This window comes from Myotis nattereri (genome assembly GCF_964212035.1).
Source record: "Myotis nattereri genome assembly, chromosome: 1".
Classification (NCBI taxonomy): Eukaryota; Metazoa; Chordata; class Mammalia; order Chiroptera; family Vespertilionidae; genus Myotis; species Myotis nattereri.
In genome coordinates, this window is record NC_138075.1 from 210,284,991 (window position 1) to 210,304,180 (window position 19,190).

The 19,190-nt window shown below is 36.9% G+C and overlaps 1 protein-coding gene across 1 annotated transcript; it reads left to right on the forward strand.

Moving 5' to 3' along the window:
• Positions 1-18,178: 18,178 nt before the first annotated feature.
• LOC308516253 (jun dimerization protein 2-like) lies at positions 18,179-18,616 on the forward strand (the record flags this gene model as incomplete). Its single annotated transcript, XM_081087143.1, has 1 exon — positions 18,179-18,616. One exon carries the CDS (start codon positions 18,179-18,181, stop codon positions 18,614-18,616), a length of 438 nt encoding a protein of 145 aa, XP_080943269.1.
• Between the last annotated feature and the right edge of the window lie 574 nt (positions 18,617-19,190).

The following is a 19,190-nucleotide window of genomic DNA, read 5'->3' on the forward strand; positions in this document are numbered from 1 at the left end:
TATTAACAAAATAACAAGACAATGATGTATTACTCAGTATTTGATTTACTAAGATAGTTTACATAGTTTTAATTTAGTAAATTTCTGTAATTTCTCTGACAATTTGACAGCAAATAAACTCATTTTATTTTATCAAAATGGTTACAGCATCGACCCAGAAGCCTTGTACAAACATCTTAAGGCCCCAAAGAATAATAAAATCTGATTGTAAAAGGCTTTTAGGACCTAGAAGGTGTGAAATATTTTGAGCAGTCCTAAAATAAAATCTCCGTGCAAAGATGGAGAAGACAGGAGAAAAGTATAACTTCTGCTATTTAAATGCACTGTCGTTTTAGACTCCAGTCTCAGTAGCTCAGTGGCAGTCCCCCAAACCCGAAATGATTTATTTCCTTTTTGATCAGGCCCACACGAATCCTGTGTTTGGAGACTTCAAGCTGGTGTTCACCTTCCTTGAATTTCTTCCTTCAAAGTGGGTCATGGTGCAGTTAAACGGGCAGTGCCAGCAGAAGTGGCTTGGGGGTGGCAGGCTTCAAACACTGCAAAAGTAATGCCCAATTTCTCGGCATTTCTCCAGGGACCGGCTGGGCTGGCTCTTTTCTGGAACTTGACAGACCTCTGTTCTTTTTTCACAGCCACTCTTGGAAGACAGAGCCAAAAGTTCCCCCGGGAGCATTGCTGTATTTGTAGTCATTGCATTTGATCTCCTGGGATCCCTCTACAAGCTTGTGATGTCTTTTCTGGAGAACGGAATGGATAACTGCTCGGTGTGTGTATCATCTGTGGGTACATTTTGATGAAAAGAGCCATAAAAGCAAAATATAAGCATGATAAGAAACTCTTTGTGATATGACATAATATATAGGACTCATATTTCAATAATGCAGCCAACAAATATTTGTTAAATACCTAGATTGAGATAAAGTATTAGAATTCTGAGTGCTAGAGGTAGAGCAATGAATAAAACCTGGTCCTGTTCTCAGAATTCATCTCATAATTATCGTCAGCACTACTGTTATTGACATTCATGGTATACCAATAGATTTTGTGGGTGTGTGTTTTTAAATAAGTCCACATGAAGAATTCAACTGCACAAGCAATATGAGAGCATAATAAAAATCAGATTAACCAGTATAGAATTTTACAAAATAAAGAAGGAAATTTCTCACTTTCACACCTTCAATATCCTTACACAATCTATAATAATAAAAGCGTAATATGTTAATTGGACCGGACAGCCCAACGACCTTCTGGTCGACCTTCTGGATGAAGCCAGGGGTGCGAGGGCTGAGCCCCTTGCATGAATTTCATGCATTGAGCCTCTAGTTTTATATAAATGACTCTCTTTACTGAGTGAAATAGGAAGGAAATATTTCTGTATAATTAAGCAGCCACTTCAATTCCATCATAGATGAACCAGGTACACAATAGTTCATTGATGAATATTTAGTATTTTCCTTTTAATTTTACTATTAAAAAATGTGCTTCAATTACATCTGTGTATATATAATATCTTAGGTCAAAGTCATACAGGCAAAACTATACCCTCAAAAATGTTCTTATTTATAGTTTTGATTCATATTGTCATTCATTTACTGATTTATTTATTCAACAAAATAATAATTAAATATTTACCACATATTATCTACTGCTATCGTCACTGAGGATACAAAAACAAACAATAGCAATATCCATTCTAGTTAGACAAAGAATAAATAAGTAAATAAATAGACATAACTTATAAAACAGAAATAAATGCTATGGAAAAAAATGAAATGATGCCAAAGTTGCTATTTTATACAGGTATTCAGTAAATTTCTCCCAGATAAACGACATTTCAGTTGTCACTTCAAGGAAGGGAGAGAGGCAGCCATAAGAATGGGTCTCTCGAAGAACTGTATTCCAGAGATAAGGAGGCATCAAATGTAAAGGCTCTGAGGCAGGGGGCTATGTCATATCTGAAGAAATGAAGGAGCCCAATAAAACTGGCCATGACTGAGCATAGGGGAGGGCTGTAGGAGGTGAGCTGAGATGGGTGGTGGGAATCGAATCATGTAGGTCACTTTCAGAACTTGTAGTCTGAGTAGAAAAGAACAATGGAACAATGTAATCTGGCATTTTTAAAAGTGTACTAATTAAATTTCCTATTAACATTGTGCTGTAAGTCCCATATATTTGAGCCATTTCTAGTGTTGTTTGGTAGATTGTATCATTTGAGGTACAACCAGAGAAGTAAAGCCAGAAGAGGGAGAGAGTGTGTGTGTCTGTGTGTGTGTCTGTGTGTGTCTGTGTGTATATGTGTGTCAGTGTGTGTCTCTGTGTGTATGTGTGTGTCTATGTGTGTCTGCGTATCTGTGTGTGTGTCTGTGTGTGTGTGTTTGTGTGTGTGTGTGTGTGTGTAATAGATAAATATATTAAAAGTAAGAAAGGTCAGTGGCATGATGGAACCCTTCAGCACCCCCTGGGATCCTAAGAGGATGGGTTCAAATTCATATCTGTTCTTGCTGCCTCTAACCTTGGTGAAGGTTTTTCTGCAGAAGCAGGAACCAATTAAGAAAGTAAGCATATTTCTCAAAGAAAAATGTTTTAAATTTTATTATTTTAGATAAATGTCTTAAAACTAAGAATGGGTAAAATCTCTTACCTAATTCTTCTGACATAAGAACAAGAAAAGGTAAAATCAAGGAAGCATAATTTTGGCATATTTTAGCTAGCAATACTCTGTAGTACTTTTTTGATGTTTACTGGTAAAATGTGTTATACTAGTTCATTTTTTCTTCAATAATGCTTCAAAGTTAACACATACACAAAAATTGAATTAAAAAAAATCTAGCAATTCCTAGAAAGAGAAACTTAGTGCATAATTAATTGTCCTTCATATATTGAATTCACACCTAGAAAAAGTCACATTGCTCTTGTCATTTGTAAATGTTTAATTAAAATGAATTCAATAGGTGAATTTATCCTGAAGCTACTTAACAAAAAACAAGAACTCTAATGATGAAAAGATTCCCTCAAGCTCTAATTTTAAGGTTTTCAATTCAATACAAATGAATTTTAATTATGTTAAAAATAAAAATCACAATGGATTTTGATTTATTAAGAGCAAAATGCTAAAAATGCATTAGCAATTACCTAGGATTTATATTACATCATTGGGTTGCTTCTATATTAATCTTATTTATAAAATTAAGAGTATATGGTAAACTATAGCTTCAACATTCCATTGATGGGTCTTTAGATGACTAAAGCTCACCAATTATATATCCCAGTTCCTTGAGCATTTCCAAAAGAGTTAGCTAACTCAAGTGTCTGTAAATTACACATCATATTGAAACATAAACCAACCACAAAGCTAACGAACGTGCATGCTCAGTGGGAGAGGATCTATTTAACCAAGCATATTTGTTTCTTTTTATTACTGTTGTTTTAAGGCTGTCCTTTGTGGAAGTTTAGAACTTGATGAAATCAAGGTGAAATCAAGGATTTTTATATGTACATACTTTAATCTTCATTAAACTCCTTTGGTGTTAATAAGATTTGCACCCCTATGCACATATATAATACACAGGAATTTACCACCTCAAGCAATTATATTTACAAAAAATGAAGAGAAGAAGAAAGAAATAGAAAACTTTTACTAAAGATGATACTAATGATAATTAAAATTCTAAAATTAAATTCCTGTAGCTTATAAGCTTATATCCATCCTCCCTTGACATGGTAGCCATGCTATTACTGTTAGAATATATATATTTAGAGCAGATAAAAACAACTCAGTTAAACCTTACCTGAGAAGGAAATTTCCATTTCATTGAGTCTATGCTAATTTTATGTGCAAGTAAACATGTGGCAGAGCCTGGTGCCTAATTATATAGGCAAAAGCAAATCAGACAAAATGGATGTGACTATTGATTTGGCCACCATTTATAAACTCATATTTATAACCTGTCATTCTACCTTGCTCTCTTATCTCTTAGACATTTCACTGGAAACACTAATTTTACCAGTGTTCATATAAACCCAACATGTTTTCAAACTATAACTCTGACCTAAATAATAAACATCAAAAATATCAGTAAGCTGAAATATATTTTATGCTGAAACAAAAGTACATACACATTTTAGATTAAAAAGTCTTTGAGGCAAGAGGTTAATTAGACCTCTGTTGAGCATTTTGTTTGGGATACATGTACACATGGGTGTCTGTGTATGTTTCTGTGTATAGCATAAACTTAACCTCGCTTAGGGAAATAAATAAAATAGGTGAGGGTAATGAGAAAGATCCTGAGGGAGTCAATGATAAATGCCTACAAAGATTTTACAGATAGATGCTAGAAATGCTGACTCTATATTAATTTTAATGTGTAGACTTGGTAAGCAAAGAAGCTACCCAAAAGGAGCTCAGTAGAGTGAAAAATGTTAGGAGTCAATTTTTGGCTTACATTTCAATCCTTTCCTTTTCTGTGAGATCCTGAACAAATTACAGATCTTCATCATATCTTGTATTACTCACTTGTACAGACTTATGTCGGACAGTGCAAATGTGAGAAGAAGAAATAGAATAAATTTCACAATGGTACAGTAAACCTGAGGGGAAAATGAATGACAAGCAAAATAAAAAATTTTAGGATGGATAGGTGAAGAAACTATTTGGTTTCCTAAAGAAAGTTTCAGATAACAAGAAATGAAATAAATGTTTGCTGAGGTTGAAACTAAAATCTTAATAAGGAATTCTTTTCTGTAAAAAAAAAATCTATACTTCCGCCAGACCGGTTTGGCTCAGTAGATAGAGCATCAGCCTGCGGACTGAAGGGTCCCAGGTTCGATTCTGGTCAAGGGCATGTACCTTGGTTGCGGGCACATCCCCAGTAGGAGGTGTGCAGGAGGCGGCTGGTCGATGTTTCTCTCTCATCGATGTTTCTGACTCTCTGTCCCTCTCCCCTCCCTTCCTCTCTGTAAAAAATCAATAAAATACATTAAAAAAAATCTATACTTCCATAGGTACTAGTATGTATGCCCAATACATTGTTCTTGTGTCTCATATAAAAAGTTGAAACAATTCAAATCAAATGGTCACATCTTATGCCCTCTATATACATGATATAGCCCTCTCCCCAACTCTCCTAAATAAAATATTCTGTGAAATGCAAAAACCTTTGGATTCTGTAAAATAAAGAACAGTATTTTGGACATGGAGGCAAGAAGTCTTATGAAATATATGAATGTAAGAAAATTTTTAAGTATGTAATTCAAAATTTTAAATGTTAATCAGGGTTATTTGCTTTCATTTTATCATGCTGTTGAAACATAGTTAAATAACTTGTTACAATTGGGGGCTATTTATCATAGATTTAAGTGCATTTATTAATATTTTTCTGAATGTAGCAGTATATTATATGAATAATTCAATATTTTCAATTATTGTAGATCTAGTATATTAACATCAAGTGGCTAGAGTGATAGGCATGAAGAAGCTGTCCCTAATTTGTTTAATGTATCAATGGCATTAAACTTAAATCAGTTAAATTGTGGCATAGGTCTTACATATCACTGACATTCTATTACCAAGAGTAGGATCTTCATTGTTGTCACAGTGCAAGGGTTGGGATCCTCTGATCTATCTAATCTATCTGTTCAACCTCTTTAGTCAATGATAACACTTTCATGTATGTAATTTTTGCTAAAAAAAGAACGGTAACATTCACAACATACAGGCAACAAATTCTTAACTACTGAAATTTATCGTTACGTGACTGCTTCCATATATAAATCAAAGTACATGTTCATCTTTGTTTCAAGCCTAGATATGTGCATAATTTGTGAAAAAAAAAGGAGTTGTTTGCTCACCTTCTTTTCCTTGGCTCAACTGATATTTTTAAAACACAATAATTTGCTACCACATATGTATGCCTTCTTCTGTGAGGAATAGTGTTCCTAGAGAAATCTGCTTACTAGGCAGGCTAGCAAGGCACATTCATGAGCATTCCAAAGACTGGACCACTGCCACAGCATTTATCCTTATAACTGGAAAGTATTTATCCTTAAAGCTGTTTACATTATAAATGTAAAATATTATCATACTCCTTTGCCAATTAGATTAACGGTGAAATGATTTTCTGAAGTGTACCTTTGGAAATTCTTTCTAAGTCAGCAAGACCATCAATGCTATGTTTAGAAATCATCTAAAACTAGTGTGCTTGCCAACATCCTTTCAGAAATATGTAGAAATCCTAGAATTAATTTCAATGACTTAGTACTTAAAATTTCAATAATATGTTCAAAATCTGGGAACGTAAATAGAAAGGAGATTAATTGTCATAGAAGAATCTCACTTGTCAAATATTGACATTCCCACAACAGGAAGGGGTTGGAAATTTGTATGCACGGGTCATGCATGAGAACAGAGATTACAAACATCGTTTGTGCAGTGATTTGTGTGCAATACACAATTTTGGGCATATGTGATCTGAGACATAAATTTTATTCATCATTCAAATAAGAGAGCCTTGAGCTCATTATTCTTTAACATCTCTTCATTAGCTATGGCATCTCTAGACCTTAGAGAAATGTCAGATACACCGATGTTATGAAAATAAATGTGCCTTTTATTTTCATTCACATTTTGCATGAGGAGGTGACTTTGACAATATCTCTAATGGCTTAGCTTTTGTAATTTATGGGACGCCATAAAAAGATCCCTCCGCATAGCATTTTAGAAATTTTAATGCTTCCTTTATCTGTGAATTATGTGGGCTGAAAAGAGCATTGTAATTAAGATCAGAGTAATTATTATCACTGTACTTGACTGGAAACGGGCAAGGAGACACCCCATTCTAGTTTTCTTTATTTCATGTGTTATTAGATTGCAGCCTGCTACCCATTCCCTAAGGTGAGGGTGGTGGGGACCAATAAAATTGTCTCATAGTCATTACTATCATTCAAGTGTATCATAAATATATTTGACCAACCTATAATGAAAAAGCATTTCATGCATCAGAAATGTGAGTGGAAACTATGAATGTCTTTTTATAAATAATGTTCTATGAAAACAGTATGTTTGATGGATTGCTTTTTGTTTGGGCTATGTACACAGAATTGAAGTTTTTATATAGTAAATATTTAATAAACACATACTAGATTTATGTCTATTTTTATTCACAAGAAAAAAATTGTCTTTTTTCTTCTGCTCTGGTGAGAAAGCATTGTGTTCAGTTTGGGGGCACCCTGTTTTGGGGGCACTCTGTTTTAATTAACCCCCATTTACCATGAGCTTGTAATGACTTCTATTATGTGTTCAGGATATATCTTGAATAGATTCTGAGAGAATCTGAGAGAGAGCATATTATAAAGTTTGCCTAAATACTAGATGTAAAGAACCCTGGAAATCTAACACTCAGAAATAAACAAACAAAAAAGGCCACACTTATCAGAGACTAAATAAATTACAAATGCATTTATTTATATACTTAAAAATATTTGCTATTCTCCTTTTAAGGAAAGTTTAATCCAGCTTCCCGAATTTATAAAAAATCATTGTTTCAGGCAGCTTCTAAAATTTGTGTTCTCCACAGTTCTATATGGAAGAGCATATTATTATTGTTCGCTCATGCCTGGATGTCCAGTTGATTGGCCTTTCCTTCTAAATGCACCAGCACACTGTTTCTTCTCAACTAACCAACCAGTTTACATAACACTTCTGTGCTCACAATTCCTCAACCCTCCTAATGCACTTAACATACAACAAAGTTAATTCTCTAACCTCTGGGACCACCATGATTTTCATCTTCTTCTCACCACTCTGGTCTCCTCTTCTCCACCTGTCCCTCCCTCTCTCAATTCTACCCTTTGCTCCTCATAGGATCCCCCTTTCATATTGGTGGCTTTACCTTCATCTTTGGGTTTATTTCCACCTTTTAGCCTGACTAACTCATCTACCTCTAACACATTGCTTAATCCTTTCCTTTTTAATACATCCTGCCATGACCATCATGTTAACATTACTATCTCTAAAACCCTTTTCCTAGCAAATAACTCCTGTTTTATTTTGCACTTGTCAAGCTCTTTGCTTTTTATAGAATTCATCATCTTTAATATTCTATATACAGTTTTTATGACTATTATTCATTGTCTATGTGGCTTTCTTCACCCCATAGACTGTAAGTTCTACAGGACTTCTTCTTCTTTTTTTTAACAGATACAAGTCAAGAACCTAGAACTGTGCCTGGCATATAGTTGGTACTTCATTAGTCCATTCATTCAGCAAATGGTATTGAGCTATAGCCAAGTGCTATGAACTTATATATATATATACTAGAGGCCCAATGCATGAAATTCGTGCAAGGGACTCAGCCCTCGCAGCCCCTGCTTAGTCTGGAAGGTCGCCCAGAAGGACGTTCAGAAAGTCATTTGAGTGTCCGGTCTAATTAGCATATTATGCTTTTATTATTATAGATGTTTGGATCACATCAGTGAGCAAAACAGGAAAAAAACTATGCCCTAATAAACTTTTTATTCCATCCAGGGAGAGACAACAATGAAAAAGATAAGCAGTAGAGCAGAGTATGTATATGTTTACTGATAGAGAGGTAGATATGATGGCAATTTGTAGACTTAATAAATAAAACAGAGTTCTTTTACATACAGTGACTTTAAATAAAATGTAAATTATATATTCACAGGTATGTTTAATAACAAATTAGGAGAGAAAAATTAATAAATAGTTTTTAAATAGTGAATAAATAAGTAATGATAAAATAGTCAGAACTAATTCATTAATATAACCTTTAGTAATGCACTCACACATATAAATTTTTAAGTAAGTTTAATAAAAACAAGAAAATAAATATAAACTATAAAAGAGTATGTTGAAAAAAAACAAACAAAAATTATCCATTTTTTTTGAAATAATTTGATGTTATACTTTAAATCAGGTCCTGTTTTCTGATAATAATTAAATAAAAATAGACATTCACATTCTTTGGACATAGCAGAAATATCACCAAATATAGTTCATGTTTAGTAAATTGCTAATGTTTTACTGTTAACATAAAAATCTCTGCAGTATTCTGTTTAAATGCTGAAAGAGATGTTAATAAAGATATTCCCTTCATTGAGAATTTAAAACCTTATGGTTATGCCTCAACCAGTTTGACTCTGTGGATAGAGAGTCTGCCCAGGGACTGAAGGGTCTGGGTTCAATTCTGGTCAAGGGCACATTTCAGTCAAAGACACATTCCTTGGTTGCAGGCTCAATCTCCTGCCTCAGGTTGGGGTGCATACCGAAGGCAACAAATCGATGTGTCTCTCTCACATCAATGTTTCTCTCTGTCTCTCCCCCTCCTTTCCATTTCCTCTAAAAACAATGGAAAAATATCCTTGGTTGAGGATTAAAAAACCTAAAATAAAATCTTAGGGTTAAAATTAAAATGTACTTTCCTCATGTACTAATGTTTTTTATAGAGCAGTTCAGTCAACATCAGCTAAAGTGAGTATCTATTTCAATCATAGGTCTGTCAGTTGATAGGTTCCAAGAATTTTTAGTAAAATGTATATTGAGTTACTTTTTAAACTTTGAAGTTATTGTAATTTATTTCATCAATATTTTATTGACCTTTTTCACTTATTTAATTAGTTTATTGTTTTTTATGAAATTTTAGAATGCCAAATATCAGTACTGTAGATATATTCTGAAATGCAAATTCAAAGTTAATTTGACCTTTTAAATAGTCATAGAAAATCAGAAGTATTTAAACTAGATTGAGTACTGAAACTGTGATTTTGAATTTGCATTACACATTTATACTTTTATGAAGTAGGGTTGCTGTTGCATGAAGACTATGAATAAAATCAATGGTAAGAAGCAAATGCTATTAGATTATAAGCTTACAAATGAAAATACACTGTATAACTATAAATGCTTCTTGTAATTGAAACACAAGAACAACGAAGAGCTTGAAAAGTTGTAAAAATCATCAGAGTTTCAATGTTGAATTTTCCTCTATAAGAAAAAATATATTTGTTTTCAATGCTTCTGATAGAAAAAAAACAGAGTGCTTTTACATACATTGACTTTAAATAAAATGTAAATTATATATTCACAGGGATGTTTAATAACAAGTTAGGAGAGAAAAATCTTTTTAATTTTACCATCGCTCTGTTTCTTTTCATACTTTTTACAAGATATTAAAAGATTTTTTTATCTTAGTGACTTTGTTCAGATGCAGATATGGAACTCTTACTAGAAATGTGTATGAAATTATTTACTAACAACTATTTGCATCAGTATGGGCATCCTCAAGTGAACTGATTTATGTGTGTGTTTGAGAAAAATTATTTTTCTAACTACAACAGACTTTTGAGGTTTTGGGGAATTTAATAATCCTCCAAGAGATCATAGTGTCTGGAAGCAGAAGAATTTCTAGCCAATGCAGATAGAAAACTTTGGCTGAGAAGATAGCATTTTTCGTAAATATGCATAATGTTGAGAATATAGAGGGACTGGGTATATCTAAATTCTGTGACCAAGTATATAAAATCAGAAAAATATAAGCAAAACCAAATCTACGTTTGCAATATCCTAATACGTAGACCAACATTGGTGCAGGTAGTATAAATTAAGATCCTATAGATTCTCAATGAAGCTTATGATTCTGCACATCAACCTAAAAATATTTAAATAAATAAGATTTTTTTGGAATAATTTTCTACCATAAAGAGAGCTTGATATGCAAATAACTTTATAAACATAATTACTTCAAGTACATTAAAAGATACTAAGCATTTATAGAGCATATACTACATGATATTTAAAATTATTTTCTAAAAAGGAATTCTACATTTGATTCATATCCTAGAAATCCTATTTACAAACTAATATCTTTAAATAGCAAATAATGATCTTCATTAATGTGAAAGACAGAGGCCCCCCAAAATCAAATTTGACTCTGGCACAATTAACAAAGATATTAGCTCTGGCACTGAGTATAAGACAGCTGGTAACTATCAGTCAAATCAAAGTTTTGTGAACTATGCTCATTTAAATGAAACTCTTCATACTTAAAACCAGAAATCTGAAAAAATAATCATTCAAGTAAATGAAATTAATATATCCATATATTTAAAATGAGAGAAAACAAGCAGGCTGATTAGAATCCCTATATTGCAATCCTCAGTTCTGTGGGCTCAGAAATGATTTACTTCTTTTTTCCAGATATGTCTCTAGTAGCAATTCAGAAAAACAAATTCACAAATGTTTAAAATATACACAAGAATGTTGATTTAATCATTTGCAAAGGGATTTTTTTTTATCAGACTTAATTCCAGACACTTTTGTCCCAGACATTAAGATTTCTAAAAAATCAAAATAGTAGACAAATAAATAAATAAATAAATCTATACTAATAAAGGCTAATATGCTAATTAGACCAGGAGACCTTCCAGACGTCCTTCCGGACAAATCCATGGTGGCCGGGCTGAGGCAGAGGCAGTTAGGGGCAATCAGGCTGGCAGGGGAGGGCAGTTGGCAGGCAGGCAGGCAGAGGAAGTTAGAGGCGATCAGGTAGGTAGGCAGAGAGGTTAGGGGCAATCAGGCAGGCAGGCAGGTAAGCGGTTAGGAGCCAGCAGTCCCATATTACAAGAGGAATGTCCTACTGCCTGTGGGATTGGGCCTAAAATGGCAGTCGGACACCCCCTAGTGGTTCTCAACCTGTGGGTCGCGACCATCGGAAAACACATATAGCATATCAGATATTTAAATTATGATTCATAACACTAGCAAAATTACAGTTATGAAGTAGCAACAAAAAGAATTTTATGGTTGGGGGTCACCACAACATGAGGAACTGTATTAAAGGGTCGTGGCATTAGGAAGGTTGAGAACCACTGCGGGGCCCTCGATTGGAGAGGGCGCAGGCTGGGTTGAGGGAACCCGCCCCCCATGCATGAATTTCATGCACCAGGCCAGTAGTAAATAAATAAATGCAAGTGATTTTAAGAGATGAAAGAATTAGGGCATAGGAAGGAATTGTTTTTATAAAGACTATGGAAATGAGCATTTAAATAGCCAATGTCTGAGTGTGTTTTTCTAGGAACTGAAATAAGAATATCTTCCAAATGCAATGTGACTTGGAACTGCAGAAAATAGAATAAATAATTGCAAATGTTAATTCTTGGCTTTTAAAAAAAATCCCATGTAAAATGTACTTTTAGTATCAGAAAAAGAGCACTTTAATGGATATTCAAATACAAAAGTGTAGTTTAGAATTGATTTGCCATATCGCCTTCCAGTGAAATCTCGCTAAGAATATACTTTACCTTTTTTAAAATTTTAAAAATACTTGGAAAGTATGTTTGCTTCATAAACATTCATTTCTTTACAAAGAGCACTACAGAGATACTATCTCATCTGTTATTCAAATTCTCGGAGGTTACTATTTCTGAAAATATTTCTACTCATGTAGCTTGGCTTACATTGCCCAGTTATGTACTAACTGTGTTATTTATAGATACAGCGATATTGATAACTTAGACCAGTTATTAGAAGAAATTTGTTATATTGTGTGCCAGAAATCACTGTCTGATGCTAAAAGTAATGAAGTGTATACCTACCAGCAAACCAGTTGCTTAGCCATCGCCTCCAAATTTCTCATTTTCAGATACAGAAACTGAGCCTTAAAATTGCCTAAGGAAACATAATATAGGTTTGGCATTGGTGGGATGCCCACTCATCCAGGCCCACCATGATCTGAAGTATAATCGGGAAAGAGATTTTTCTACTTGGCGCTGCTATACCAGGGGCATCATCTGAAGAGTCAATCAAGCCTTGGACTCTTTTAAAATATACTTAACTGCCTAACAGCTCTTCCTGTTCTCTCAGGAGCACAGACTGACCTATCTAGACAATTCTTATAATACCCGTTGGGCAATTGTTGAATTTCTATCATGCCTGTTTCCTTAATTTTCTTGCCTTTGCTGAGGTGTTTAGGCTCATTTTCTTTCCTGTTAATATGTTCCCTCACTAGGCCAGACTCTCATACAAGGGCATTTTTCCTCTGTCCACTTATGCACATATATTTTTAGAAGTTCATTTTCAGGAATTTTATTCCAAAGGCTCTATATAAGTTTGAATTTGTAGGTCACTAACATAACTTTCAAGTTCTACTGTTGTCTTTCACTGACGTGCTTTTGCAAGATAACTTACTATTTCATAATCATTTTATACATGATTTGAAATTTACCACATTAAAAATAACCTTTTAATCTTACAGTATGGCTGATATTGTGCTTCCCTGACAACACAGTGTAGTCACTGAAAGCCTTCCTAAGGAGTTATATATTGATTGCATTCCGTATCTGAAAAGGTTGGGGCATAGGCAAACATAAGTCGTTAGATTCTCTCTAGGCATTTTTGCCCCACTATTGCCTCAGGTTTTCATTATCACAGGTAAATGAACAAAGTGGAATTCTCAATTTAAGGGATTTCAATATCTTGATATTTATTTAGTATGTTCAAAGCTTTACATGAGAAGCCCCATTAAGGATTTTCACTATGGAAAACATTTTCATTTATCCACATACTGGTATTTATTCCTACAAATGTTATTGGTGAGGAGAGCTCCTCAGCCCCTGCTGCTGGGAGTGGGCTTCTTGTGATATCCTGAAAAGGGGGATTTTCTGAGGCTCCCATGGGAGGATGGGATACTATAGGAAGCTTTATTTCTGTGGAATCACACCCCTGACTTTGTAAGGTCCCATTTCCCTTTGTCTTGCCAAGGAAGAAGCCCCATTTTGCCTCAAAGCCAGTGTCCAGAGTTTTCATTCCATGTTAGGGCACGTTCAGCCCAGCATCAGGCTAGATTAGTTTGTGTTCCCCCCTGCAATCCATCAGTCCATTGCATGTGGGTCCACATGATCACATGGCCATGGAGGGAATGCAGGTGAATGCAAGGAAGCAGGAGCAAAACCAAAAGAACCAGTGAGCCAAGAGCACCAAGAGAGATCAAACTCCTTTATTTAGGGGATTGTGTATTCCCACATTTTCATGGGCTTGCAAAGGCCCTGCCTAACCTAGCCAATCCATCCTTCCACAGGTTCGACTGACAGGCAATTTCCCTGTGTCACCCTACCCATTGCCAATGCATTCCTTCATCTCCCCTTTTCTGGATCCCTTTCCCCAGTGATCTGCAAGGAATGGGCCAGTCCTTCCCTGAGGAGTGTGAAATTTCAGCTTCCTGGTGAAGCTGCCCAAATGGTTACGCTTATAATGTCTGCCTCCTTTTTGCTCTTTGCTGTTATTAATAACCACCTGATTACAATGGTATCACAAGAATCATGTTAAAACTCACCGATTCTCCAGTAAACTTACCTTGTGAATTACTACTTTCTTTATCATCCTGTTAAAACACCTTTGTGGGTTGATCCCTTAATATCCACTCTTTAATTCATTGACCGCAAAGTGATTCTCTGCTCCCTTAGTGATTTAGATTGTGCATAATTGTTTCAATAGTTCAAAAGAACTCTCATTTCAATGGAGCTCTTATATCTCTCCTTTGTTGTTGTTTGTTTAGCCACGGACTGATTTCCTAGACAAAAAAGGTTTTTTTCTTGTGAAGTTTGCATATGTTAACAGCAGTTGAACAGCTGTCTTAGGAAGTAATATTTCTATCTTTCACAGCTTGTAGCCACGCCATTAATACCATTTTACTTCTTTAATGGAGTTAATTCTTAAACACCACAAATCCTAATTATTTGAACAGCAGTGGGCCTTAATTCATAACTGCTTCTTCTGAAAACAAAAGAACTTTGTAGCTTGGAATGGAATGCTTGTGCGAGGCCCTCCCCTTTTATCTCATGATGAACATCATGTACGGAAACACTGCTCCCTCAGAGGTGATCATTATCCCTGAAAGCAGCCTGGGAGCCACCCCGCTGCTGTGTGGTGGTGCAGTTAACAAACTCAAACTGTCTGGAGTTGCTCCCCTACCTCCATGCTCAAAGATTCTCAAAAGATCTAATCATTGCTTTATTTGGGGAAGGGGGCGGGGGGGGGGATTAAGTGTGTATGAGTAATGCTTATCTTTTTAAACTTTCTGTTTTAAATGGAAATATCCCAGCTATTACAGTTAGGAAACAGAAGTGATCCTATTGATCTAATTTATTGAAATGGTTATACTATCCATGAGTTCTAAAAGTCTGTAAATAGGAAAAAATACTATTAAAATGTGACATTTAATATCTCTATTTAACATTATATATTTCTCTATGCATCTCATTTCAAACAGTTTAGTATTTTAATATGTGGTGCATATCTTTACTTAGCCTTTACAACACCATGTGTGTGTGTGTTTGTGTGTGTGTGGTAAATTGCCTCAATAAATGTTGAAGGCTTTAAAAAAAGACATTTTATTATAAACTAGAGGCCCAGTGCACAAAAATTTGTGCATTTGGGGGCAGGTGGGTCTCTCAGCCTGGCCTGCACCCTCTTGCAGTCTGGGACCCCTTAGGGGATGTCCGTCTGCCGGCTTAGGCCCGCTCTCAAAGAAAGCGGGCCTAAGCCGGCAGTCAGACATCCCTCTCACAGTCCAGGAGCCCTCACTCCTTACAACCTGCCTGCTCATTGCTCCTTAATGCTGCCTTGGAGGCGGGAGAGGCTCCTGCCACCATGACTGCACTCGCCCGGCTTCCAGCTGAGTGATGCTTCCCCTGTGTGAGCACACTGACCACCAGGGGGTAGCTCCTGTGTTGAGCATCTGCCCCTGGTGGTGAGTTATAACTACCAGTTGTTCTGCCATTCAGTCGATTTGGATATTGCCCTTTTATGATATAGGATTGCAGATGGCATACATAATAACAATACATAAAATACAAAAATATATGATAGGGAATATTACCAAGCATGAAAATGCTAATATTATCTGTCATTTATTTTTCTATCTATATATCTATTAATGTTTAATGTATGTGTACACATATATGTACAGCTAGTTCCCAATTTATGACAGTGCAAAAGGGATATGCGCTAAGTAGAAACAATACTTCAAATTTTGAATTTTGAATTTTGTGTGTGCTAGCAAAATTTGATACTACTCTTGTAATGCTGGGCAGGTGCAATGAGCCATGGGTCCCACTCAGGAACTTGACCATTGGGTAAACAACTCCACAAAGTAATATGTTGGCAGCATTTTTTGGGGGTATTGTGTTTTGTTTTCTTGCATCCCCTCTTACAAAATGGCCCTCTATGTCTCCTGCACCTGATGAAACTCAAGAAAATTGCCCAAATAGGCTAATGTAAGTGGTTTGAGAATGTTTCTGTTGGCTAGGCTAAGCTATGATGTTCAGTAGGTTAGGAATATTAAATTCATTTTGGACTTATAAAGTCTGCAAGTTTTTATAAACTATTTATCAGGATGTAACTCCACCATAAGTAAAAAAAAGCCTATATATGTAACAAAACTTGTGTTCCCTGAACATATATTTGGAATAATTTCTGCAGTAAATTGAAAAGGACAAATGAGAACTAAGAGACACAGTGATATTGAAATATCGTATACTGAATAAATATTGAATAAACAAATATTGAATTAATGGATATGGGGTTGGAGGATCCATATGTTAAGTGCTATCACAAAAAACAAATCACAAAGACCCGTGATCCTGGACTTAGAAAGTGCTCTGTGTATTTTGGAGTCGGCCATGATTAACTAACTGTGTTTTACTGTGAGATTCACTTAGTTTCTCTTGTCTTTACCTTCCCTATCTTTACAATGAAGGAAATTTTCTAAATTACCAAGTGTGGTCTAAGAATTTTATAAATTCACACAGTGCAAGCTGCAAGGTGAGTTTTACCAGATGCAGTCATGAGCTGATTGCTCCTCTCTTGTTCAGTGCCAAAACTGATAAAAAGTTGTATTTCTGGATCCTTGAGAAGTCCTTGCTCTCTTTGTTCCCCTAATACGAGTAGCATCGCAGTTGCACCACAGCTGCTAATAATTAGCTTCTTGATTTATTTGAGGCACGGTTTAATAAAAGGATTTATAGATGGGGAAAAGAAGATGTTCCACAATTAATGAGTTGTGGAAGCTCGCACTGTGCCCATTATAGCTAATAACACGTCCCTTTAAGAGAGGTGTGAATGCAACAGTACAGTCAGTGATACTTGCTAAAAAAGTAAAATTGCAATGATTTTTCAAATTCTTTATATAATTTACATTCTCTCAGCACATTTTCATATTTATATTCCTTGAGAACTAGAATGCATTTGACTGCCTTTTTAAAAATACTTTCTCTAATCACAAGACCTCAAAGAATATTCAGTGCAGATTTCTGGGATATGCAAAGTCTGAATTTATTATCAGTCTTTCTAAGAATGCTTCATTCACTGTTAGTGCATCTGATCATATAAACATTTCAACATATGTTCCTTGAATATGTTCTTTTATGATATGTTTTTAAAAATTAGCCCTGAAAATATGGTTTCAGAATAATCTTTTTCATTATTAAGTGCATTTTATTTAATGCTTTTGCTATTATAGTGTATGGTGATAACTATTTAATAAAGGATATGACTTTTCAAATTAATAGAAATTATTTAATGAAAGATAAATAAAATAAGATATACCTATATATGTATATATCTTATAAATCTGATAATTAAAATATTAAAAATCTATAATAATGAAAGTGTAATATGCAAATCAACCGACCAAACGACCAAACAGCAGAATGGCCATCCAAATGACCTTCCGGACGACCTTCCAGATGACCATACTATGAGAAGCACTGGCGCCAGGCCAGCTAAGGTGGGTGTGATGTGATTGGTCGCCCGTCATCATCCCACAATCGCCTGGCAGAGGGAAGCCAAGGCCACCCTCTGCGCACAGCAATGCATGGGGATCCCCAGGATCAATTGCCTCAAAGAGGGAGGCCCAGGACGCCGGCCACAGCCTGCAGGAGGGATGCTTGGCGGGGAACCGACAGGAGGTGCTCCCAGCAGATGATGCTGCAATGGTGGCCGGCTGGCGCTGCAGCCGCTTGGGGGCCAGATGGGCCTGGGCACCAGGCGGAGCTTGGCAGCCCGGTGGCAGCGGCACTGAGGGGGCACTGCGCCTGCAGCCGGGCTGGGCTTGGGGGATGGCACCTCCGCCCACAGCTTCTGCAGGGCTGGCCTGCCACGCCTCCTGCTATGATGCCTGGGCAGATCCCGGACCCTTCCATGACGGCAGGCTCTCTGCCAGGGCTCGGCCCCCTGACCAGACTCGCAGGCTCGGCCCTGACTGCAGAGGAGCTGAAATTCGCTGACAGCCGCAACACTGGGGCCAGGATCGCGCCCTCGCACTTCCTGGAGGTGAAACTGGGCAAGAGGCCTCAACCTGTGAGAAGTGAGCTAGGTGAGGATGAGGAGCAGAGGAAAAGGCTCCGGGAACAGACCAAAGTGGTGGCAGCCCGATGCCGGAACAAGAAGCAGGAGCGAATGGAGTTTCTGCAGCGGGAATCTGAGTGGCTGGAGCTCATGAACGCGGAGCTGAAAACCCAGACGGAGGAGCTGAAGCAGGAGCGGCAGCTGCTCATCCTGATGCTCAACCGGCATCGCCCCACCTGCATCGTCAGGACCGACAGTTAAGACGCCAACCAGAAGGCAACCCACTGCTGGAGCAGCTGGAGAAGAAGGGACCATGGGCTGAGAGGAGGAGGAGGAGGAGGAGGAGGAGGAGGAGGAGGAGGAGGAGGAGGAGGAGGAGGAGGAGGAGGAGGAGGAGGAAGGGAGGGAGGGAGGGAGGGAGGAGGAGGAGGGTCCCAGGGGGCTCTTCCTTGCTGCATGAAAAACTCTTCAATGAGGCTCAGCACAGCCAGCATCCACCTGGCTTTTTTGTGAAACTCAGATCAGCCACACCAGGGGAAGAAACCAGGCTGATGAGACCCAGGACCAATGCTGAGACCAAAGTAGTCCTGAGGGGGGCCTGTTCTTCCTGGGGCCAGGCTTGCAGGAGGCAAGACAGAGGCTCTGGGCCAAGAGATGCCCAACCAGGCAGCTGTGGGCACTTCTCCGGCCTCTCTGCCAGGGCACCCACCCAAAGGACCTCCTAGCAGCCAGGAAAAGCCATGAGTTGCAACCAAAATTAGGCTGAAGGTGGAATTCAGAGTGAAACTGCAATCTGCCTGCCCCCAGCCCTGATCCTGACCCTGATGCAAGGCTG